Source organism: Sturnira hondurensis, unplaced genomic scaffold, assembly GCF_014824575.4.
Source record: "Sturnira hondurensis isolate 20B ecotype Veracruz unplaced genomic scaffold, ASM1482457v3 Scaffold0008761, whole genome shotgun sequence".
Lineage (NCBI taxonomy): Eukaryota > Metazoa > Chordata > Mammalia > Chiroptera > Phyllostomidae > Sturnira > Sturnira hondurensis.
The window spans coordinates 4,445,851-4,470,458 of record NW_028081392.1 but is presented as its reverse complement, the minus strand read 5'-3'; the positions used below and the strand labels follow the sequence as shown (position 1 = coordinate 4,470,458).

Here is a 24,608-nt window from a genome sequence, read left to right as displayed (position 1 = left end):
TAAAAGAAAGGATCCAAGGCACTGAGGAAGGAGCCAACAGGAAAGCTGAACATAAGTTAAACTCGACTGAGAATAGCTCCTTCAGTCTCTACTGGTTGGGGCTGGATGGGTGGTGCCCCAAGACTAACAACAGGAAGGACAAGCAACTTGCATTAGGCTTTCCCCCCAGCCAAGTTGTCTTCACTTGGTGTGATTTTGACCCCCAAAAGACATGGGCTACATATGGAGACACTTTGTTTGTTAGCACTGGAGGGGGTGCTAGTATTATCGGCATTTTGTTGTAGAGGCCATGGATGCTGCTAAACACCCTACAATTCATAAGGCAGCCCCCTGCAACAAAAAATATCCAGCTTGAAACATGAATAGTGCCCAAGTTGGGAAACCCTGTGTCTATCCTCTAGTAACCACTAACACCCAATCTTCTCAGCAACAATACCCTTCTTTCTTTAAGTCAAAAGAGCCTGCTATCACCAGGAAGAGGGCCTTTGAAAGTCTGAGACACAGCTGGAGTTAGCTGCATTCTCTCATCAGTCTTGGGAAAAAGGGGGCCCAAGCCTGTCTCAGAGGGGAAGGCTGATCCATGACAGAAACCTATGTATGACCCTCCCTGTATTAAATATAATGCAAGACATTATAGATCAGAACTAGAGAGAAACATGGGGCAGAATAATAAATTTCAGTCTGAACAATTCAGAAAAGGAGAATCCTAAAGTAAAACTGTATTTCAAATGAAGAAAATATCATGTTTGCTGTGCAAGGAAGGTTTGTTCTGAGCACCCAGGAATGAAAATAACGCACTAAGATGGGTAACGGAGAAGAAAATAAATAAGGGCGATGAACATTCTTGACTGGAGTGCAGAGAGTAAAGGAGAGAAAGAAGCCCTGTGAAGAGGCAGTAACAGGAAAGAAAGGCAAGGTCTCTTCAAGGTACAACTCTCTCAGCTAAATCGGATCCCTTAAACTGACAGTACAGGACGATGAAACAATGGAACGGCAGAGGCAAAAACCTTTTGCTACTAAATCAATTCTGAAAACACAAAATTGTCAAGAATCCACAGTGACAGACACATAGCCACAAGGGGTTCCTGTGAACAACAGAGTTCTCCAGGGGTGGCCGTCCACCCAGATGAGGGGCGGCAGAGGGGTGGAGGGTGTTGAACATCTGCTGGGGTCTCACCAAAAGGATCACCAACTCTGCCAAGAAATGACGGAAACACAGGTGGTTGTGTATTGAGGAGATATGTACAGCTGCTCAATTCCCTGAAAGAGTAAGCACCTGCCAGACACTGGCTGGAGCTGCAGAACATAGCTAATGCCTCCTGCCAAAGGAGAGAGAATTTACAAAGCAATGAGGAGATCATAAATCCACTGGTGACTACATCTGGTGCAGACAGAGATTTGGGGGAAGACAAAAAAGTTAATATGATAAAGTAGGAATTTATTATCTATCTAAATGGTTCCTTAATATGGTTAAACATTCCAAAACATGGAGACATTTTAAAGAGCAGTCTGAATTTCAACGTCACAACTGAGTATACTTTGCACCTTCTACAAACAATTCGGTACTTAGTTAGCAATTTGAAATACTAAGTTTCAACAGCTGAGCTTTTTATTTACACTTGCTTACCTCAAATACTGAAAGGTCTTTCCTCCGGTAAATTTCATTTGCTGGAGGATGAAACCATCCACATTTCTTTGAGTGTCTTAACAAAATGTTTTTACTTTTCATATATTTAAGACAGAATTCACACAGGTAAAGCTTTGGTAATCTGTTAAAATTTAAAAATCAAAGAGTCTTTCAGGTTAATTATTCTGTTCAGGGGGAAAATAATAAATATTGTTCAATTTTCTCTAAGTCATTAGAAAGGCTGTATAATAGCACTTGAAAGAAGTAATTTTAAAAAAAGTAAAAGAATGTACAAACCTTACATTATTTTTCAACATAATATCTGTTGCCTTAAGTTTGTGAACAAATCATTTATTTCCTTAGCAATGTCCTAAGGAAAGAAAGGTTTTTGGAACTGAAACTACGACCCTAAGAGTCAACAATAAAGACACATCCTGTCAGGTGGCCATGCATACTTATCAAATTTCAGATTTAATGTCACATTTCATATAATAGTATATGTGGTCAGTGATGCAACTATAATGATCTTCTACTCAAAAGAAGTGATTATTTTTAAAAAATCATCTTCATACTTAAAAGGCTGAAGAGTCCTAGTATATAGCTGTTTCCACTTATACTTAAGGATTAGATAATTTTAAAGTTATTATCATAGTTTTATATGGTCTAAAACAAGTAAGTGTAGAGAAGTCAAAAGATCTTGTTTGTTTCTACCAATTCTGCTGACTCTTTTGAGTAACATTAGACAAATAGATTTCTTTCCCCTGCTGACTTTTTCTCCTCCTTAAAAATTGTAACATATTTTGCCCTAACCTGCCTGGCTCAGCTGGTTGGGCATGGCCCTGCAAAGTAAGAAGTGGTTGGTTCAATTCCTGGTCAGGGCACATGGCTGGGTTGTGGGTTGGGTGCCCAGTCAGGGCACGTGTGAGAGGCAACAGATCAATATTTCTCTCTTTCTCCCTCCCTCCTCTCTAAAAATAAGTAAGAACTTTAAAAAGTTATAACATATTTCACTTGAACCCTATCTCACTTAAGTGGATGTTTAGAAGCACTTTCAAGGTCTTTGGGGTATAAGAGGGAGGAGAAATATTTTTGAGGAGAGTTAGGTACAAACTCCGATAAAAGTCATTTGAAATCTTGGAGTTGTATGCAGATCTTATTTGAAGCTCACAGAACACAATGACATGATTATCCATGCAAATTTAAGCTCATTGGTGGTTTAAAACCAATTGTTCAAGAAGAGAGACTAGTGACATAACCTGAAAGAGAAATCACGACTCCTGACAGTTTGCCACTTCACTTCTAGAACACCCTCCCCGCTCTCTCCAGTTAGATGATGGGCCCCCGTGGTTGAGAAAAGGACAATATTTATTATGAACAAAGCCAGAGTGTGATTACCAGAAACTCTGCAGGCAAAAAAAAATGCAGAAGGTACTAATAAAGTTTGCCCTGATGTACCTGAGGAAGAAATCTGCTCTCACGATACCCACTTTAAAATATATTAGTTCAGGACAACCTCACAATGAATCTTAGTTCAAGACAAATGAAAACTCTAGCACCATTGTTTTCTCTTCGCGTTTAACCAGTTAGTCACAGATGGCTTTGCAGATTTGGGGAACAGCCTCTGAAGGCTCCCCACAATGCCCTACATTCTCCCACTTTTCCTTCTTTTGCTACATTTCAGTAAAAAACTTGAAAATAAAATGCCTAAAATCATAGATGAGCCTAATTACTTTTCTGAACTTACTTGGAAAACAGCAACTGAGGGGAAACTACCAAATATTTCACAATGGCTGTTTTTTCCCCAATTTTGTTTCATATACAAATAACACTTACCCAATTAACCAAAAAGAGAAAGCATGGTCTAGAAGTTAAAAGGCAAAATTCACAATGACTGTGTAACTAAGGAGTGTTAGAAGCTTACATAGAACAGTGAATATCATAAAAAAGACACTGGCAAACTAGTCTTGGAAGCACTTAAAACCTATTATCAAAATTTATGTTCTGAAGATAATAAATAACTACTTTAGAATCAAGATTTTTCCTTCCTCACATATATGACATTAAAGTTATGTACCTGCAGGCTTATTCCATTACCTTGCATATTCCTGTGGGTAAGGCGAGGAGTACCAGGTTTGGATTTCGTATTTCCCAAATTCTATTACGGAAGGGTAGCGGCCACAGTCTTCCACTCCACTCTCACACTCTATTTTCTGTCAGAAAGAAAAGAAAAGAAGCAAAATGTAAGTATTAGAAGAGGATCTTTTCAGGTACATTTTTGTTCTTTCACCACTGGATATGAAAACCTATCAAAACAGGAACCCTAATCTCCATGATGAATTTTCATGTTTTTGAAAAAAACATGACAGGCCTTGTGAAATAATAATCAACTTTCCATTAGATTTACATATAAACAAACTAATACCCTTAAAAAGGGTATCAGCAAGATAGATAGGATGATGTAAATATAAATGTCTATTGAACTGAACTCAATAATCTGTTGCAATACATTGAAACTGAGGAAATTAAAAGATGATGAGACTATTACACAGACTCTTACAGTCCCCGGCTCCTCCACGCACTAACATTATTCATCCTAGTTGTAATGAAGTAACCACCTGTGAAGTCTGCAGTTCCATACCTGTCTTCCCCTCCTCCCCTCACGCCTGTGCAGCAGGCTACGCAAGGTTAAGAACCTTGTCTGACTCACTGTGGTATTATTCCAAGTCTTGCGCAGTGCCTGACACAGACAAGAAATGTTCTTTAAATGGAAAAGCCAGTGTTAGCGTGTTGGAAAGAGGGGGCTTTAGACTTAATAGTATCGTTCAGATAATGGCCTGCTGTTCATCCTGTTTATCTATGAATGTCATAAGTGGGCTTAAAAAATGGTCATATCTGAGGACTTAAAATCTCAAAGACTGGGGACAGTTTTGACATTTATCATAGCCAACGGAAAAAACAATACAAAGCATACTGCAGGGGCAGAATTTGGAATGGAAATATTCAATAGCCCCTAAAATAGAACCCATCAAAGTGTTTAGCCCAAAGGGCTGTTACTGAAATACAGTTGAAGAGCCTACAGATACCTTCCCTCCCTACAACAGGAAGTGAGGAGGGTGGAGAGCTTCTCCCCACCAGTACTGTGCCAACTGAGTGTGGTCTGCTGGCATAAAAAATTCACAATCCATAATGAATTTGTCTTTGAGAAAGCCAGCAGCCTTATCTTTCAATGTTTTGCTGACAATAGCTAAGTAGAGTTAATATTTTAAGTGGAATAATTTTAAAAAATTACTGGACAATAAAAATAAAAGTGACTATCACTGCTCCTACAACACAATATTGCCTTTATCAATGCCAAAGAGTTAAAATTGTGAGACATTTCTCATATGGCTGGCCATCTGTGTTGGCAGAAGCACTGGTAAATTTAAAAGTGATATTCTTCTTTTTGTTCTGATTTTAAATTGCTATTTTCTAAATTTGAGCAAAAATAGCCAGAAGTCTATTCCTTCACAACTAGAAGGTGTTTTTCAAAACCTGCCTCAGCTACTGCCACTCTGGTCTGGTTTGTGAGACCAGCTGTGTGTTTACCAACTTCTAAGGAGAGAAACACCTCTGAAAGCACAGTCGGCAAACACGATCATGGTCAGAGTCAACGAACCACAGAGGAGCTTGAGGGGGAGTCTCTATAAAATCAAAGCAGTAATTTCCTCATAAACATATCCTGAAAAGTCGTGTATTACCCTTGGCACGAAAACACAGTACCCTGGCCTTACCTCCCAAGAAAGTTCCTGGGCTTGTTTAAAAACATCCAAATCCTCTTCAGTAACGGTATCCTTGTTTCCAATCACATTTATATCTGTACTTTCTTGTTTGATGCTTATTTTGATTTCGGTATCTGTCATTTAAAACCAGCAAAAAGTGTACTCACTGACTTGAATCACGAATAACCACTGTATATTACCAAAACGGCACCAAATCAGCACAGTGGGCAAACAGGGATTTTTTTTAAAAAGCTTTAAACCCTTTACAGATAAGCACTGCTCAAAGATCCAGCAGTACCCCTTCCCTGCTGCACCCAAACTTTTATTTGAATAATCACTGGCATCTTCTTAAAGCCTCAATAAATAAATGAGGGAAAGTAAGAGCAACAAAAAGCAAAATCAGATTTTTAACCAAGATTAGAAGTCTAGTTAAAGAATTCCCATTACCACTTTCGGGATAATACAATCTACCATTTTTCCAAACGACACATTTCTGGTTTTTTGTTTTATAAAGGGTAGCAAATGTAATGGGTCAATTTGTTCAATGAAATTATGAAATCAGTTTTCTTCCTGAAGTGGATACACACACAGACACACTCGCACCCGAAAGCACACCTCACAGAACCACAGATCAGGCTTTGCTGAGAAGGAAGCAGGATGGACTTTGTCATGAGAAAGCAACGGGGCCGAGGGGACCGAGGAGCTGCAGTGCCCCCTGCTGGAGGCACCGACAGCGCGGCCACACAGCACCGCGGCCGAAGAGGCGGCACGGGGAAAGGGCCCGGCGGAGGCGTGACAGCGGCTACTCATGCGGGACTACAAAGCCGTAAGCAACGCTATGGAGGCATCTGGGGGCCCTAGTGCCACTACGGATGGAGATAAATAAAAAAGGTGGGAGAGCATTAGTTGGAAAAAACAGCATTTTGGAGGTTTAGTCAGCATTAGACAAAGGTCAAAGTTTCACTGTTTCTGTATGAAAGTGAAGTGAGAACAAGAGAAATAGCTAAGACCTATGTGAAAAATAGGTATTGATTGATTTATTTTTTGGGGGGTTGGGGGAAAGGGATGGGACGCAGGTTTGGTTGGAGCTTCGACCTTTTGCTTACCATCATCCTGATCAGGTTTAATCCTTCCGTCTGTCAAGCTCCCCTTCCCTGGTGAGGGGGTCCCCATCTGAGGGGTCACTTTATATTTTAATCTGCCTAGCATCCTGTGCTTTTTAAGGAAAGTTGTTCGCTTGAAGTGAGCAATTGCTTTAAAAATACGTCCTCTAGCCATCCCCCAGCTAGAGGAGGAGGAGTGAGAAATAAACCTATTTCTAATATCTCTTTTTCCAAAGAAATGAGCTTTAGATTTTGCTGTGGAAGACAATTCAGTTTTACGACGCATACGTTTGGGCGGTGCATAACTTGGGTGTCCCTTTTTCCGAGACTGTCCCTGAGTGGTATAGATATGAGAGAGTCCGTCAAAGAGCGCCTTCAACTGGCTATTACTGGTAAGGCTGCTAAAGGAGGGCGCACTGGACTGGCTGGACGAGCTCTGGGGGGAGGGAGAAGAGGTGGAAGTGCTGGACTTTTGTGAGCTGGGGCTCTGACCACAGATGGGGGCTGGGGGTGGAAGTGAAGAAGGTGGAGGTTTTAGCTTTTGTGTGGTACCTGTAGCCAACACATGAGAAGTGCATGACTGTTTCTGAGAGACCTTTTTCCTTGGACGATAGTGCTTTGAAAAGTCTATTATTTCACCTCGTGATCTGCGACCATCAGGTGATGGTGTAAAAAACTTAGTAAGGCCATCAATGAGCCCTTTGGTTTTCTTGTTAACTTTAAGTGTAGAGGCAGAAATGTAGGTGGAGGTGGTGGTGATTTTGGTGGTGGCACCAGGCCGAGTGGGGTCTGTAACAGCCAATCTGCTGCGTGAGTCCTTCCCAGATGCAGCATGACCAGATGAAGGTGTGGTACAGACTTTAGTCTTTTGACCCCTACCAGGTGACCCCCTTCCTGTGAATGCATTCGTGGATCCTTCATCACTGGTTACAGACCTAGGCAAAAATTTAGAGAATAGTATCAGCATTTAAGAACAGAATTATAAAGGCATCTAAAACAAATTTATAACAAATAGATGCATTCAATGTGCTTAAACTTAAGAAATTGAACTGCGACCCTAAAAACTGTTTTCATATGTATGCCTCCACCTAGATGTTTCTCTGTTGAAACAGTCAGCAGCAACTACACCTATGTCACTGTCCTCCTACCCGTCCAATAGGTGCTGGAAGGAGCCCTGTGCACCCAAGGGCACTGGATACCAGCAAGGAAATTTCTGAAGAAACTGAAAGAATACCCAATGCTTTCATTATAATTAAATAAAAATGTTACTCTGGTGTTATCATAGGTAATTATGATTTCCTGATTTGTCTTTTTTAAAATATTAAAGAAAATAAGTTGTATTATCTAGAAGCAAAAGAATAAGCTTATTTGAATCTCTAGTTAGAAGCAATTTTAACTGGAAAATTTATATAAATAGAATTTGGGGATGTCAATGAATTGGTAGTTTTTTTTGTCTTTTAAAGAAAATACTAAAAGATACCCTCTTCCTCTCAGCGATTTATGCTTAGGATGAGAAGATAACCAATAATACTCTCTAAGTAAGGAATACAATTAATTACAGTATAAAATATTGCTGAAAAAAGCACAACAATAGCAAAAAACTGAAGAAATGATTAAAGAAAAGCTACAGCAGGTCAGACATGACATGGAAAGTCTGGTGAGAAAGCAGCACATTTACTGTGGTCATTATCAGACACCTGGCATCAGAATCTCTATACACTGGCTCTGACTGCTATTTCAGCTCCTTTGGTGCTGGCTCTGCCTATACAGCTGTGCGGGCAACAGAGACTGGGGTCACTCCACTAACACAGCTGCTTACAGTCAACGCAGCTGCCTACCTTCACCTCAGACTAGAGCGTGGAAAGCTACCCATTTTGCGGCAGAATTCTACACAATAGAAACATCTGCATGTGAATTATGGCTGTGCCAGGGCCCAAAAATGCACTTCAAAAATTATCAATTTAGCTGAAGGCTGATAATGAAGAATGAAAGCCCCAAAATGATATGATATAGAATTACAAAAATATCTTAATTAATTACAAATTGAAGAGCACATTTTGGGGGTCATCTTGTACATAAAGATTTAATGAACAATGTCAGCAGTCAGCAGAAAGGGAGGCTGGTGCAGATCAACTAACTGGATGAGCTACCGGGCTTATCTGGGGCGGCTAAACCACCAGAAGCTTGTTGCCCGACTCCGCCTACTCAGCCAAATCAGGTTAACGGTGAAGATCTCTAGTGTCAAGGTGAGGGCCACCTATAAACAGCTCACGAGGCTAACACATTTCACATTACAATGCGGCATTTGGACTGCATCTAAAATCAACTGCCCAGAAAGGATAATATACTTATAAAGCATGTACAAAAGAATACTCCCTAGACTATCTTAAAAATTCCTAAGCTCAAAGGACAATTTTGGACAAACAAAAAGTTAGGACTGGTGCCAGATGCAATTTTCAGCTGTGTCCTTTGTTTAGAAAGTTTATATCCTAATTTGGTTTTTTTTTAATTGGGCCCGGAGGATACAGTCCCATTTCAAGAACAATGCTTACACAGGATGAATGCAAAAACATATAATTTCTACTTCAAATGACGCTAATATAAAAGATTTTATTCATAAATACATTTCATGCATGCCTCCAGAAATGAAAAAAATTCCATTTAAAAATGTCTACCAGTTAAAGCGTTTTCATAAAGATTCACAGAAAACTCTAGAAAAGATCACACATTTTCTATTTCTCCTTTGATGATGTAGAGGCAGGAAGATACTGTTTTTCTGAGAGCAGGTTATATAGTGAATTGCTCCAGGTAAAATTAGGGGAGAAAAGAGTGAGCAAGTAAGATATCTGGTGTGTGTGCAGCGTGCATGAAGAATACCTATTCATTTTTACATCATGGTGACCCTTTCAAGAGCTAGGCAATGGTCTTATGGGTAGACCTCCTTCAATATGCAGGTCTACTAATTTCATTTCTAAATACCTTATTTAATGTTGATAGTCAAAACCCCTGGTGGGAGGGAGGGCGTTGGGAGGACCCAGGATGGGTTGGGTCCTGGCTGGGTGGCTCAGTTGGTTGGAGCATCATCCCATACACCAGGAGGCATCCTGTTCAATTCCCAGTCAGGGCACACACCTAGGTTATGGGTTTGATTCCTTGTGAGGGTGTGTACAGGTGGTAACTGATTAATACTTCTCTCATGTCAATGTTTCTTTCTCTGCTCCTCACCCCTCCCCCCACAAAAAAACCAATAAACATATCCTCAGGTGGGGATTAAAAAATAGTACAAATTGGTTGCTACAGAACAGTCATGGGGATGTAAAGTACAGCAAGAATACAGTCAGTAATGTTTCAAATAACTATGTATGGTGTCAGCTAGGTGTGAGATCTATCAGGATGACCATTTAGTAAGTTATGTAATGTCTAATCACTGGGGTGTACAGCTGGAACTAATATAATATGTCAACTGTAATTGAAATATTTAAAAAATATTTAAAAGAAAATATACCCCTACTCTATAAAAACACATGAATCCACTCCGAATCTTTTCTCTACCTTTCCAGGTAACTCCTGCTTGTTCTACTGGGCCGTCATGCACAATGCGGCAAAGGCTAGTGGAAACGGGACTATCACAGCAGACCTGTAGGTCACATCAAATTGTTATTTTTGTGTGCACTGTATGCCTGCATGCATATGCACATGCCAAATGGTGCTGTGTAACTCTTTGGAGGCAAACATGAAGACAGTCATTTGCAGGTTTCTCAAAAGGTCATATTTCATAAAAGGGATCTTTAAAAGTTATATTAGTTAGCACCAGAAAAAATAAGTATTTTTGTAAAATGTTATCTGGAGCAACAAAAGAGATTCACTATAGACAAATCCCTCTCTTATTTTAAAATCCCCATATAAATATTCATGTATTTAAGCTCTTCTAATGCTCAGCCAGTAGCAAAGTAGCTGAACGACTGTTTTAAGTTCTTACATTCTGCTTCCATCCTGCTGCTTGAAAATGTCACTTCTCATCACAGATACTGCCAACAGAAGACCCCAAAATGCCAATTGTAATTAAAAATGTTATTTTCAAACAAATTTCCACAGCTTATATATGTAAAAGAAGAAATATTCCCCATTCCTTGAGTTTATAAAAATGATGGTAAAAAGTTCATGGAACCTAAGGGGGTGACAATCACCTATATTTTAAAGCACAACATAAAGTATTCTTTTTGATAAGATCTCAACCTACAACAATCGTTGCTTTAATTTATTTTTCGGTCGTCCAATGGGTTTTGCATATCGTCGTTTTATTTGTGCAGCTTTCTCATGAAGTAGTTTTCTTCCCTTTTTCTTTGGTCTGCAGACTTGGCAAATCCACATCCCTGAATTGATACATATATGAAAAAATATTTTAATGTTTCATTTTAGGAGAGGTATGAAATATAAACTGTAGCTGTAAAAGCTGCCCAAGGATGCCTATACACAGAATGTAACTCCAAAAGGTGGACTGTTCCCTTCTATCAGTCTCTTCAGGAAGCCATCATTAAAGGTCAGGTTCCCTGTCAGGGTGGTGAGAACAGAGGGCAGCCCGTCTCAGAACTTTTCCATAAGGCTTTCCCAACATGTCACAAAGCCTCCCTCCGCTACCTAAACACACACGGGAAACTGATCCTGTCAGATACTACCGATCTTTTGATTTGAGGAAGATATTTTCAGGTAAGTCAGCTTTTGGAACTGAAAAAAACTATTTTATCTCTTTCTGGAATTTTTCCATACTAAAAAAACTATCAGTATGAAATATTTAAACTAAAACTTAAAAATTTTAAGTGGTATGGAGTTATAATAATTAAAACTATACATCTGGCATAGGGAAAGAGGTCAACAGATCACTGAAAGACCAGGATGCCTATAGGAAAGGTTAGCGTTTCAAAAAGGTTTTATTTCAAACCAGTGGCAAATGGATAAAACGATTCAGTATGGCAATGGAACACACAGCTGTCTATCTACGCAAGTAAATATTATAACTTGAAAAAATTAAATATTATAAGTACCAGGAAAAATACATAGATATTTCTATCATCTAAAGCATTATTATTAACACTTAAGACTGAAGCCATAAAGAAAAAGATCATGGATTTAACTGCAATAAAAATATAAGAGCTTCTGCAAATAAAAAAAGTGAAAACTCCAATAGAAAAATGATTAATGGATAAAACAGACACTTTACAAAGATGGTATACAAACAGCCAATAATCAAATACAAAAAATGTTCAATTTCACTACTTAAAGAAAAAAATTATCAGACTTCTTTTTTCTATTATCAAATTGGTAATTTAAAATATTCAATAAGAACACTGTTTCACTGAATGTTAAGACACTACTGACTTACTGACTTAAAGATGCACCTGATTTCAAAGATGTTAAAATGTGTTTTTAGCCCTGGCTGGTGTAGCTCAGTGGATTGAGCGCGGGCCTGCAAACCACACGATCGCGGTTCGATTTCCAGTCAGGGCACATGCTTGGGTTGCAGGCCAGTTCCCAGCAGGGGACTCAAGACAGGCAACCATACATTGATATTATTCTCCTTCTCTCCTTCCCTTTCCCTCTAAAGATAAATAAATAAAAATCTAAAAAATTTAAAAAAAATTTTTTTTAAAAATAAAATGTTTTTTTTAAGTGCGTCTTAGACTTGATATAATAAAGTAATGGTGAGTGTGGTCATAACACAGGGAAACAGGTATTCTCATACACTGGTGGTTGGTCTGAAAACTGATACAACCTTTCATGTACACAGCCTTTGATCCAGCAATTCCTCCCCTAGGAATTTATCTTAAGGCAATAATTGTGGATGGAAAAATTGAAAACATTTGTAATGCTCACCATAGGAGATTGGTTAAATAAGTTATGGGTTTTTTATACATGGGGTTGCAAAATCAAGTATGTACACCAGGTATTAATACATGTGACTAAAGCATGCTGGAATGTAGTACAACAAAGAGTAGTGAGATTGGGCAAATTAGAGCATGCATACTTATCTAAAGAACTCAAATTCAAAATTTAAAAAATATTGTACTAGCTCCTCTGTAATGCATTTAGAGGAGTCTTAAGTATTTACTTTTATTTATATATAGCCAACAAAGCATATCTATGGCCCACAGTCACGGGGTTTGTAACCCCCGCTCTACATATGATGAAGTTCTATACACGCATTAAAAACTATGTTTAGGAAAACATTAAATGAGGCGGAAATGCTGGAAGTTACAAAAACATACAAAGAATGTCCTATTTCTTTTTAAAAGGGCATGTGGGGGCAGAGAAGGAATTTCTAATTGGTTGTTCTTTTTGCTCCTTTTTGTCAATCTGTGTTTTCCAAATCCTTCACAATGAAAATGTACAAACTTTGTAATAAGAAGGCAAAGTTATTTTTAATGTTGAATATATTACAAAATGAGCCCTGACAGCTATAGTAGTCAGTTGGGTGTCATTCCACAGAGCAAAGGTCACTGGTTCAATTCCCGGTCAGGGCAAAAGCCCGGGTTGTGGGCCTGGTCCCTGGTGGAGGTGCATGCCAGAAGCCACACCAATCGATGTTTTTCTCCCTCTTTTTCTCCCTCCCTTCCCCTCTATCTAAAAATAAATAAATAAAATCTTTAAAATATATGTTTTATATACACAAATAAACAAAATGAGGAAAAGGAGACTGAGCTAGGCTTACCTACACAATAGAGACAAAAACAAACAAACAAACTCTTATCCTGCATGGATATATTCTTAGAAGACAGTTCAGATGCTCATGGTCAAAACAGCAACTAAGGGTCAAGAAAAGCCTGACAGCCCTTGCTCCATTGCTGAGAACAGGTAATGTCTTACCTCTGAACACAGTACCAATAACAGGGAGTTTGGGGGAACTTTTTACCTACCTAATCTAAACCTATTTTAAGAAAGATATAGTTTCAGGAGAGGAATGGTCTTTTTATCCCTGTACCTGAATTAGAGTCTTTATTATATGCATTACCTTCAAACTACATGCTTTTACATTCCTCTGGTCATAACCTGTGCTAAATCCATAAGTATGAGGAAGGTGGGAGAGATGCAAAAATGCTTAAGGAACCAGCATACCTCTGAGCTGTCAAGACAGCAGGACAAAGCTAGTACGTATGTAATAAAGCACATTTTAAATATGGTTTAAAATTCACCTTTTGGCATTCTGGAAAGTGGGGGGTCACAGCATTCCATATGGAATCCTCTATCACAGGAGTCACAGAAAAGCATATTATCCTGCAATGTAACATATTAGAGACTGAGACCGAAATCGACTGTAATAGGCCACAAATTCTTATGCTACCCAATTAACAGTAATAAAATATAACAAAGGAGCACTATGATCAATATCAAAATTTGGCATCTTTACATTTAAAAGTTCAAAAGAATATAGCAACAGTCTACAGAAAATACAAACCTTAACACTGAAAACTAACCATTTACTTGGAGATGGAGGGATACGGAGAGCCATACTCACTGCATTTTTGCCTTGGATTCTACATGCACTGCACGTCTTGCATTCGATGCACTGCCACCTTAAGGCCTTTACATTTGTTGTTAGTTCAGGACAAAATTTCAAACAGGATGGGTGTCCTACAAGCATGAAAAGCAAATTGCTTTATGGAAATGGTGCCTTATATATTTTTAAACTCTCATTCCCTAATATTTAATATATAATGATAATTCCAGCCAAGAACCCTAAGAACTTGACAATACAAAAAGAGAATCCAAATTATACTTTCCTTTCTGCCTTTTTCTGTATGCCACAGTGACTGTACAAATGTCTCTCCTAAGAGAAACTGGGAAAACTTATACCAATTCCAATCTCAAGTCTTGGAGAACTTGAAGATAACATATGCTTAGATTGTGTTCCCACTCCTGTGCCTTCTGGTTCGTCCCCTGCCCTCGGAATCATCGTCAACCGCCATTTACCCTGTGTTTTCTGGTTTGCCAGACTGTGAGGGGAGGAATGAAGTTAAAATAACTCCTGCTCTCTGTGTGTGATAGAATCATAAAACCTAAGTGTCTGCTAAGTAAAAAACTGGGGTTGCTTAACATAATACAACTGCAAATGCAAAAAAACAATAATAACCCAATAGCATACAAAGAATATCCCACTGCTGGAATATACAGAGAAGATACTGTTGCCATCTTGACCCTAGTCTTTTAATTTAATTCTATAAGTAAGAACAGAAACAGTGAATTTGAATTTGAAAGTTAAGATGTTGAAAGATCCAGGTCAAATCGAATACACCAAGAAGCATACCCTCAGCAGGTTTCCTCCATTTTTATGAGTGTTCGGCTTTTCCATAGCGTGTTGGGCACACTCTTCATCTGGCAGCTCTCCCCGCACAGAGGAAAGCCTGAGACCCCGAGGGGCAGCACCTTTCAAGGAAGCCAGATGGGCTACACTCGGTAATAAACAATGAATTCCTCCAAAAGGTTTGGGGAGTGAGCCTATGTTCTTGAGAAGGCAATTCAGTTTAAAATCGGATGGTCTTTTATCATGTAAACCTGACATATCCAAACTTGATTTTATTTTTCTAAATCTGGTCTTAAAATAGTACGAACATTGGTAAATCCCATGTGAAAGAACTTATAACCAAGCTGCAAAAGAAACCTGAGGGGTAATAAAAAAAAAAGCAGATTCTGCAATTTCAAAACTGTTTTATAATTTCCTGACTTTGGCAGGCTCATTGTTTAAATATATATTTTGGGTTGCTGCCAAAAAGGTCCTCCTCCCTAAAGCTTAACAGGTGCTTCATAAAATTCCACCCACCAGGAGATTTAGCTTTTTGAAGTAAAGACATTCAAAATCAATCATCAATATTGTTAATAAAAGCATACTATTCCTGAGGCTTTTTAAAAAAAAATTCTAAACATCTGTATTTAAGATGTTGAGCAAATACAATGTTGTCACAGGAGTACGACTTCAGGCAGGGAGACACCCAGGCAGACGCATTTAACCTGCCATACCGTTCATTTACAAGGGCTTCTCTCACTCAGATAAACTCGGGGGAGAAGCTTAAATATATAAAAATGGTATCAATCACCTCTTTCTGCTCAGGAACAGCAAACAAAGACAACTTGCTGGTGGACTTTAAGAAGCACACTCTGAAGGAGAACGGAAGAGGTCCACTTTGATCAAGGTTTTCTCCCCCCTCACATGGCAAGGGGGGTAAAAACTCAAGTTTTAAAGAAAAGCAATTTAAATTCCACCCTTAAAATGGGTCCCATCAGCTAAAAGTATACCATTTACTTCTTCCCCCCCTTTTATTACTTCCTGTAAGTCATACATCACTAGAACATATGACCTCAATTTCATGCCCTAAATTTTTCTCTACATTAAAATCTGCTTTTGTACTTTGTAGCTTAATGTTCAGCAACTAAAGTAATTCACATCATTTTATAGCTTACTATTCTCACAGATATCCTATGAAAAATACTTTTTGATAATTATATATTTTAAAAATTAATGGACTTCAGCCACTATCAATCAAGAGTACAGAATATTCTTCCTCTTATTTCACTCACTTCAAGCAATACTATATCTCAACCACTACCACGTAAGCTACATCATCAAATTCGAAAATCTTCAACCTGTCTTTCCTTTAGGTAGTAATCTTTCCTTTATTTAGTTCAAGAGAATTGGCCATAGACCCCTGCCAGCTCTAAATCTGTATGATTCTGTAAGGGATGCTGAGGGATAAAGAAATATTTCCATTTTATTTTCTCATGGCTAACTTTAACATATCGGAGTCTTGATGTACTAATGCATAATCTATAGTAATTAGGTGTAGCACAACAATGCAACTGATAATGTAACTTCCTATCTCCGATTTAGTCATTCGGCTCAACAACTTCCTTTAAAATTCAGGTTCTCTCTGCTGACACAAGTCATGATGGTGTCTTTTTGGAGATTGGTTTACTGTTGTGATTTGTATTTATTCAGTCATTCATTCTTATTACAAACATATTAAGCTTTTAATGGTTTTATCTAGCAAAACCAAAGGAATACTACTTAAAATTAAATAATTTCCTGATAATGAAACCACAAACCAGTAGAAATAGTTTTTGGAGGAAGTACTGTGGGAGGAGAAAACAGGGCTTCTGTAGTGGGCAGAGCACTGGCCCCCAATGATGTCTGTGCCATAATAGCAGTGACTTGTAAATACATCACCTGATGTAGCAAGAGGGACTTTGTGGATGGGACTAAGGGTACAGGCCTTGAGACAGGGAGATTATCCTGGATTATCTGGTTCAGTGCAATCTAATCATGAGTACTTAAAAGCAGAGAATCCCTTCCAGCTGGGTTACTGAGATGAGAGGAAAGAAGGAAGAGGAGAGGTTCAAAGCCAGAGAAGGACTCCACCAAACTTTGATAGCTTTGAAGATGGAAGAAGAGGTGTGGAGGAAATGGAAAGGCAAATAGGCGGCCTCTAGGAGCAGGGAATGTTATTTAACTGACAGCCAGCAAAAAAAAAAAAAAAAAAAGGTGTGTGGGGGGATTTCCGTCATACAAACACAAGGAACTGAATTGTGTCAACAAGTCTGTGGGAATTTGCTATAGCAGCAATAGAAAACTAACGAAACTCAAACACTGGGTCTCTTGAACTAGCTTTCTGCCCGACCACCTGTCCATTTGAGACACAGTGAAAAAAAAAAGGACACATGTTTCAGACCATGTAATCTAGCAGAAAAGACAGACAAGAAGTAAGCAAGAACTAGGATTAACACATGACAATGGGATGGCTCAAAGATATGCAAGAATCTAGCAGGAGGCTAGACGAAGGCCTTTCTAAAGAGGAGACTGGAAGGACGAGTGTGCTGGGATGGGACCAGAGGTGGGGCAGGGTGGGAGAAGCTAGCATGTGCAGAGGGAGAGGAGAACATGTTACACTCAAGGGCAGGGAAGAGCTTCAATATAACTAGTACACATAACAGGTGACAGTGGTGTGGAATACATTTAAGAGCCCAATCCAGAAGAGTTTTGGGGGGATATATTTAAAAGTTTTGGATTTTTTTCCCCCAAGGATACTTGGTAGTCACTGAAAAATTCTGTGGTTAAAGTTATAATTTTAAAAGGTAACTAAGGCTGCAGATTTAGGTTATTATAATAGCAGATCTGAGTTGATTTGGTGGGAGTGTGTGGATATACTGAAGATGTAGAATACGTATTAGTACATGAAAATCAACGGATTTTTGGTGATTCCCTGGTGTGAGAGAATAAAATAAAGCATGGCCCCAAATCTCTGGCTGATATATGTCATTGGCTAAAATGGTAAATCCCTGAGGAGAAGCAAGATGGTGAATGTTTGCTGAGATTTCTGTTGCTCTTGCTGTGATTGCTGTATTTGGGTGGAGGGAGCAGCACAATGTTGATAAGCTGTTGGGACATTAACTTTGAGGGCCTATGCGGCATCCAAATGGAGAAGCTATGGACACATTTACACCTAAGGGTCTGGAGGTGAGAAGCTATGAAGCAAAGTAAAAAACACAGTCAGAAGTCTAAAGAAACACTGAGGGGATGGGGAAAGGCCAAGGAGCTAACAAAAGCGTGGAAGGAATTGGTAGAGAGAGAACACAGAGAATATGGTATCATAGAAGCCAGAGAAAAAAAACACTTCAAAGAAAAAGAAAAAGACTTTCAGCAGGTCAAACACGGCTGAGAGGAGTATTTGGTATGAACTGAAAGATGTCCATTAGATATTTGACAAAGACTAAAAGGTGACCTTTAGATTTTGCTACACGGAGGCAACAAAGCCAGGAGAGATTTCAGGTGTCCTCAAGGTGGACCGATACTCGACCCCTTTAATGTACAAAGGTGATTTTTCTTACTCTCCCGGCTACATCACAGCAGCCTTTCTTTGTCTCTAGTTTCAATGAGCTTCCACTTAGAATGATGCTGTAATTTTGAACTGTACACTTATCTTAGATTTGCTAATTTGAAAACACACATGCACACAACTCATCTGTAAGTGAGATTTAACCACCCGGCAATCTGAGCAGCAGATACAAAATTTCATTTGGTATAATATCTAATACTTATGTGAAGCTAATTAAAGATAATTTGGTCTTAATGAGGCAAAGAGAATATAACAGTGTTAATTTCAAAGTAGGCTGATCCATGAAAGTCAAGTAAAATCACTTTCTAGTCCCAACATTCCCATAGACCTGAAGACTATTTGATGATTCCCACATTCATATCAGTGGTTAGAATAATCCTTCACATTTGTGGAATGTTTTACAGTTACTGATAATCTTCATATCATTATCTCACTGGATCCTCACAACAGCCTTGTGGATACAGGGCACAGATGTTACCCTTTGCATCTCACAGATACGGAAAACCACGGTCACACAGCTGGCGAGCAGGGGAGAGCTGCACCACCACAGCTGGGGCTCCTTGCACTATGCACCTCACCTTGTATTTTCAGTACCTGCAAGCCTGAATCATTGTTTCAAAGGAACTTTTAGCAAACACACACACACACACACACACACAAAATTAAAGACAACACTGCCCATTTGTGGCACCGAGCCATCTTAAAAATAAAAAAATTTCTAATTGTCTTTATGATGTAAGCAGAAGGAACCATTTATTACTCATGCCTATGAAATCTAAGCAGAGTCTAAATATGACATCATACAAATGGTACTTCAGTAGAGGCGGCTAAACACCAACAGGCACATATGGGAAACACATTTGAGAATAATCCTTCTTATGGGCTGCCATCTTTATTTCCTTTTCTCGGTTTTATACTGCTCTGGGTATTTTTTTTTTCACATAAACATCTTATAGTAGGGATTTCTTTGATCTCTACAAACGGTCTCAATTCAATCCTAGAACCAATGGACTCTTCTGAGTGTGAGACAGTTGCCATTTCCATAAAACCGAGTAGGCGTACAAACCAATCTGTAACCCCCAATCGAGAAGCTGGGCTGCACAGTGACAATGGGCTCCCACCATTGTCAGAGGGCACTGTTGAGCCATGCAAGCCAACTTGATTCCTTCTTCCTGTAATAATCAAGGGGTCACAATAGAGCATTATAACTACAAGATTCTCCCTAAGCTCTCTAAGAAGAACCATATTTTATTTTGATCCTTCTATTTAAAGACCAAACAACAAAGTCCACTCATCTGACCTACCAGAGAAGTAAATGTCTACAATGCACGTCCCCGAATTAGGAACAATGGTTTTTTTGACTAACGTAGCTAAATCCAGACTGGCACAGCACTCAAGGGGAGATTAAGTGAACCTCAACAGGAGAGCCGGATCCCATTGCAGAGTTCAGAGAAGCACTCTGAGCCATCCTTTATCCCACACAAAGGAAGATGATGACCCCAGGGCTTGAATTTCTGCTGTGACCTACACCTCATCTCTGAAGGCTCTGGCTCTTTCTGCCTGATGGGAGGGGGGAAAACTGACTTACCAAATGACTCTAGCTATGTACACCTTCTAGACAGTATCCTCAGGCCATTCTGCTCCATTTGTTAAAAAAGAAAACAGGAGAGTATTTTTGAAAAGAGAAAACATAACACTACACCTACAACCCTAGAAAAGTAAGAAGCTTTCAGGGGGGCGAAAATTTCAGTGACCTCTAAGTATAAGGGAGATCAAGCCTCTCCTTTGGCAGGTCTTCAAACCTGGGAAAGACGAAGGGAGATTGATTACATCAGAAAATCTAAGATCTACCTGTTTAGAATTACACCTTTATACCCTGTGAAGGAGGCCTTGAAGTTATGATCTAGAAGATAATGATCTCGAATTCCTTATCAACTCAAGTAAGTGTATCACCAGAGGTAAGGAAATATATAAAAGGAACTTTTCTTCCCACACTTAAGAGCGTCTTTAATCTGTCTAAGCACCCAAATACACACTCACGAAATACAACAGTGAAGTACCACCTTAAAAATCACAAAGGGCAGACCCTAGACAAGTGAACACCATTGAATTGATCAGGCAGTTAAACAAAAGAATAATTCATTCGGAATGAGCCTCGTGAGAAAACCCAAAAGATAACTACAGAGTCAGAACTGATGAGTGAGGCACTACCTCACCGGGATAAAAGAGGGAGATTGTAGGGTTGAAATTTATTAAACTGAACATACAGATAATGTTTCTCTGCCCTTTTGTCACTACCTATGATAACAGGGGCAGGTAAAAGAATTTTAATGAATCTGTAAAGCCCATCAAAAAGACTGTCAGAATGCATTTCTCAAGCAGAGTTTGAAATGTCTTATTTCCAAGGCTCTCCCCTTCGAGTCAGGTCCAGAGAGCTGCGGAATCACATACAGCCCATCCAGTCAGACCTTCCTCAGAGGAAGAAGAGTCATTACACAACATGGCCATGCCTCAGCGTGAGACATTTCCTCCACTCAAGCAGCCAGCAGCTGTCAAAAGTGGCGATAAGATTTTAAACTACCTGCAGCAATTAAGGGCGCCAATATCAAACATGCCAGATAACTGGCTAGCATTTACAGTACATTTACCAAAGTTGCTGCGGACCCTGTGCCCTCACATTTAATACCACAAAACCCAAGAGGGTAGATGCCAATTTTCTCATGAAAAAACTGAGGCTCAGAATGGTAATGAAATAACTCAAGGTAGAGGAGCTGGGCTATTGCTGGCTCTCCAGTTTGCTCTAAAGCACTACATAACACTGATTTCCTCAAATGTTTTGCAGGTCTGTTGGTGTTTTTAAAGATACCAATCACTATAAAAATAGTAGTTAGTTATGAATTTTTAAACAACACTTTGAGGGGAAAAGTTTCAGTAAGCTGAGAGGAGGAAAATTTAAAGATTAAGGTACAAAGATTAACTTTAAAAATCCAATAAATACCACTCAATCTGTTGATATATGTGTATCTAAGTATGTGCCCTGGCTGGTGTAGCTCAGTGGATTGAGAGCAGGCTGAGAACCAAAGGGTCACGGGTTTGATTCCCAGTCAGGGCACATGCCTGGGCTGCAGGCCAGGTCTCCAGTAGGGGACACAAAAAGGTAACCACACATTGATATGTCTCTCCCTCTCTTTCTCTTTCCCTTCCCCTCTAAAAATAAATTAATACATATAATCTTAAAAAATAAGTATGTATATATGTGCATAGACAGATACATAACATATAACCATATACACATCTCAGCTAGACAACTATCACCTGCTTAAGAAGAAGGAAGACCGACTTGGTAAGACAAATTCTTTTAATGTAAGCAATTTGACCTTTAATTTCCATTATAAAACTGGAGGTGTGGTCTTAAAATGTCATGCTGAGAAACAGGCAGAAGTGACAGCTATCTTGAAAACATCTGGAGGTACTGCAATTTGCCAGAGATCCGGTGTCCTTACCCAGCATTCCTTGATTTCAACATCACCCTCTACACAAACCACTCTTCCTATCTGATTCTAGGCAATTTTTTAAAATTTTTTAAATTTAATTCTTATTCATGATTCTAGGCAATTTGAATTTCTTTCATGCCTGATGATTTCTTGATTCTATCATTGCAGTTTCCAGAAGACTGTCCCTTTCATTCAGAGTCACACAGAGCTGTGATGTAATATTATATTTCACCAGTAGGTGTCATGACCTGAAACACTATATTTTCCAACTCAAATATCTCTTAATTGAGACTTCAGGTTATAGAAAACACGTGATTCTAGTTGTGTCCAGCTTGAAAACTTAGATTTCTCCTCACTGAATCTGCCTGCACAGTAGAATACTCCACAATAAATCACCAATGCTGGTACAAAATCAAAGCTTAATTATAAATATTAATATAAAGTGTTATATAAACATATATATCTTTGTGTCAGTGCTAATACACTCATACTTCTTCCTCCCTTTCTGCACTTGCTTTTAAAAATTTAAAATGTATGCTATTACCAAATAATCGCTTTAAAGAACACAGTTGTGACAGAGAAATAGCGTGTCGCTGTAACGGGGAGCCGAGGTACAAACACAGAAACCACCAACTCACCACTGCTGCCGCAGTCTGCACAAGAAAGGAGCTCCTCCGGCTTCTTCTCACGATTCGATTCTTTAGTCCCCAAACAGAAGCTACATATTGGAATGGGATCAGCACGGGGCTATGACAATTAAAATGAAAAAATATTGTTAGTTTTCCATTTCAAAATTAAAAACAAAACATTAAAAAGTCAAAAGCTTCTTACCTATTTCTTTAACAAAGAAAAACTGCTGAATAAGGTATTCAAATCAACATTTTCTGCTAATAAAAAATCTCTTAAATTATTTAATACTAAAGTATTTATTACCTGAATAATGTTTTTAAGTATAATAATGAGATTCAGAAGTAATCTTTGTTAAATCAATGAAATCTATATATATTGAATAACTTTCCATTAATGAACATTAAGGAGTCACTTAAAATCTCATATTGTTCCCATAATCTAGTTGCTTATGATAATTGATTCATCTACATATTCAGTATTCCAGATTATGAATATCATCTATTTAGGTCAGATTGTTGAGATGAACTTTATCAAAATTATCAAAAAACAATTATTTATCTATCAAACATTTGATAGAAAATATTGGTATTTTTGAGATGACATAATAACAGAATTAGGACTAAGCAAGAACTTTTAAATTATGTAGCATCACTTAAAAAGATCAAAAGATCATGAACAAGGCCTTCCTGGCACGAGATACTCAGAAGTAAACTACATCATGCGCCACGAAGGACACAAACTCTCAGTCTTTGACATTCCCACTTTAATAAAAGAGTAACAAAACATTTGCCTAACCCCCCAGTACCTTTTAACTCTGAGGAAATTGCTTTGAACAATGTCTAAATCTGCATACATTTTGTGTCTCTGCTGTTATTTACGACTACCGGCAACGCTAGTATTCCCATCCGTATGAATAGCTGACTGTGCCTACAGACCTGGTCACATTTATTTTGAACAACCAAAACTGTATGAAAACTAAAAATTTTGCATATTGCAAGCCTTCACACATGTCTGCCAGCCAGCTGAGTGCAACTATAATGTATTTATATTTGAATGTCATGAATCAAAAATTCCAGGCAAGAAAACTCAGTATAATCACAAATTTTTTAAATGTAAATCTAAAACAAGATTTTGCTAGGTCTTTCTAAATATACATCAGCACAGAATAAACATCATTTGTTCAGCTACTCTATCCCAAATGCCTAATACATTGTCTGATGCACAGTAGGCACTCAAAATGTATTTGAGTGCCTAACCAAATAAATGAAAGAAACATATGCTAGTTTAACAAAAAAAACACAAAAACCCAAAAACCCCTCATCTCAAAGATATTTCAAATGGTTATGATTCCAACAAATGTCTTGGTTAGCTGTGACAACACGTCACCGAAAACCAGAATCTATCTTATGACCAAGCATTTGCAAAATTGTTGAATATGCTGTTAATTTCATCATACAATATGTGTTCACTATCTTGCCCTTATTTTCAATATAATGTGCTCTTTTAATTTGCACAGGCTTCACTTTCTGAGGTAGCTATGCAAATGTCTTTTTGAGGCCCCAGTTAAAAAACAGAGTATAAAACACTTTGTACTAGAAAAAACAAAAAAGACAAGCTACAACAAATTGGTCACTGACTCCAGCCACAATTTTTTAAATGCCAGATAATCAGCACTGCATAATTATGGATCCATAGTTATTACTTGCAACTGCTCGACTGCAGTACCTTGGGAACACTTTTGTTCCTTTAAATAGCAATTAAAAGAACAATCTGGTTTTAAAATGACAACATTCCCCTGATAGATTCTAGCTAAAGCCAAGTCCTTGTACTAATGGGATTCCTGCTTTCATTTGATATAACAATGCTCAAGCCATTGCTGCCATCCTTGCAGTGATAAATAATTTACAAAATGTCACATATCATTCATGCAATGAAACAAATCCAAACCTGCAATACCATTTTTCTCTCCCAGATGAATTTTTAGCTGTAAGAAACACATGGCCATCAGCCAGTATTCATACTCATTTTTTCGTTTTTAACTAAAGGTAACACAAAGGACAAAGGTTGCTAGTAGTTCATGACCAGGAAGACTGATGTCCCATACTCTGCCCAATAAT

General features: G+C 38.5%; 1 protein-coding gene across 9 annotated transcripts in view; it reads right to left on the bottom strand.

The window, feature by feature from the left end:
• KAT6B (lysine acetyltransferase 6B) overlaps positions 1–24,608 on the bottom strand; it is a 190,055-nt gene that overhangs the window by 44,987 nt on the left and 120,460 nt on the right. For 5 of the 9 annotated variants that reach the window (XM_037055973.1, XM_037055971.1, XM_037055972.1 and 2 more), the window contains 8 exons: positions 22,500–22,608; positions 13,999–14,114; positions 13,676–13,757; positions 10,729–10,861; positions 6,492–7,423; positions 5,398–5,519; positions 3,722–3,837; positions 1,628–1,769 (listed from right to left, as the gene is read on the bottom strand). In XM_037055973.1, coding sequence (XP_036911868.1) covers positions 1,628–1,769; positions 3,722–3,837; positions 5,398–5,519; positions 6,492–7,423; positions 10,729–10,861; positions 13,676–13,757; positions 13,999–14,114; positions 22,500–22,608 — 1,752 coding nt within the window. The remainder of the gene's footprint in view (positions 1–1,627; positions 1,770–3,721; positions 3,838–5,397; positions 5,520–6,491; positions 7,424–10,728; positions 10,862–13,675; positions 13,758–13,998; positions 14,115–22,499; positions 22,609–24,608) is intronic. The other 4 variants (XM_037055975.1, XM_037055976.1, XM_037055977.1 and 1 more) reach the window with 2 other exon arrangements.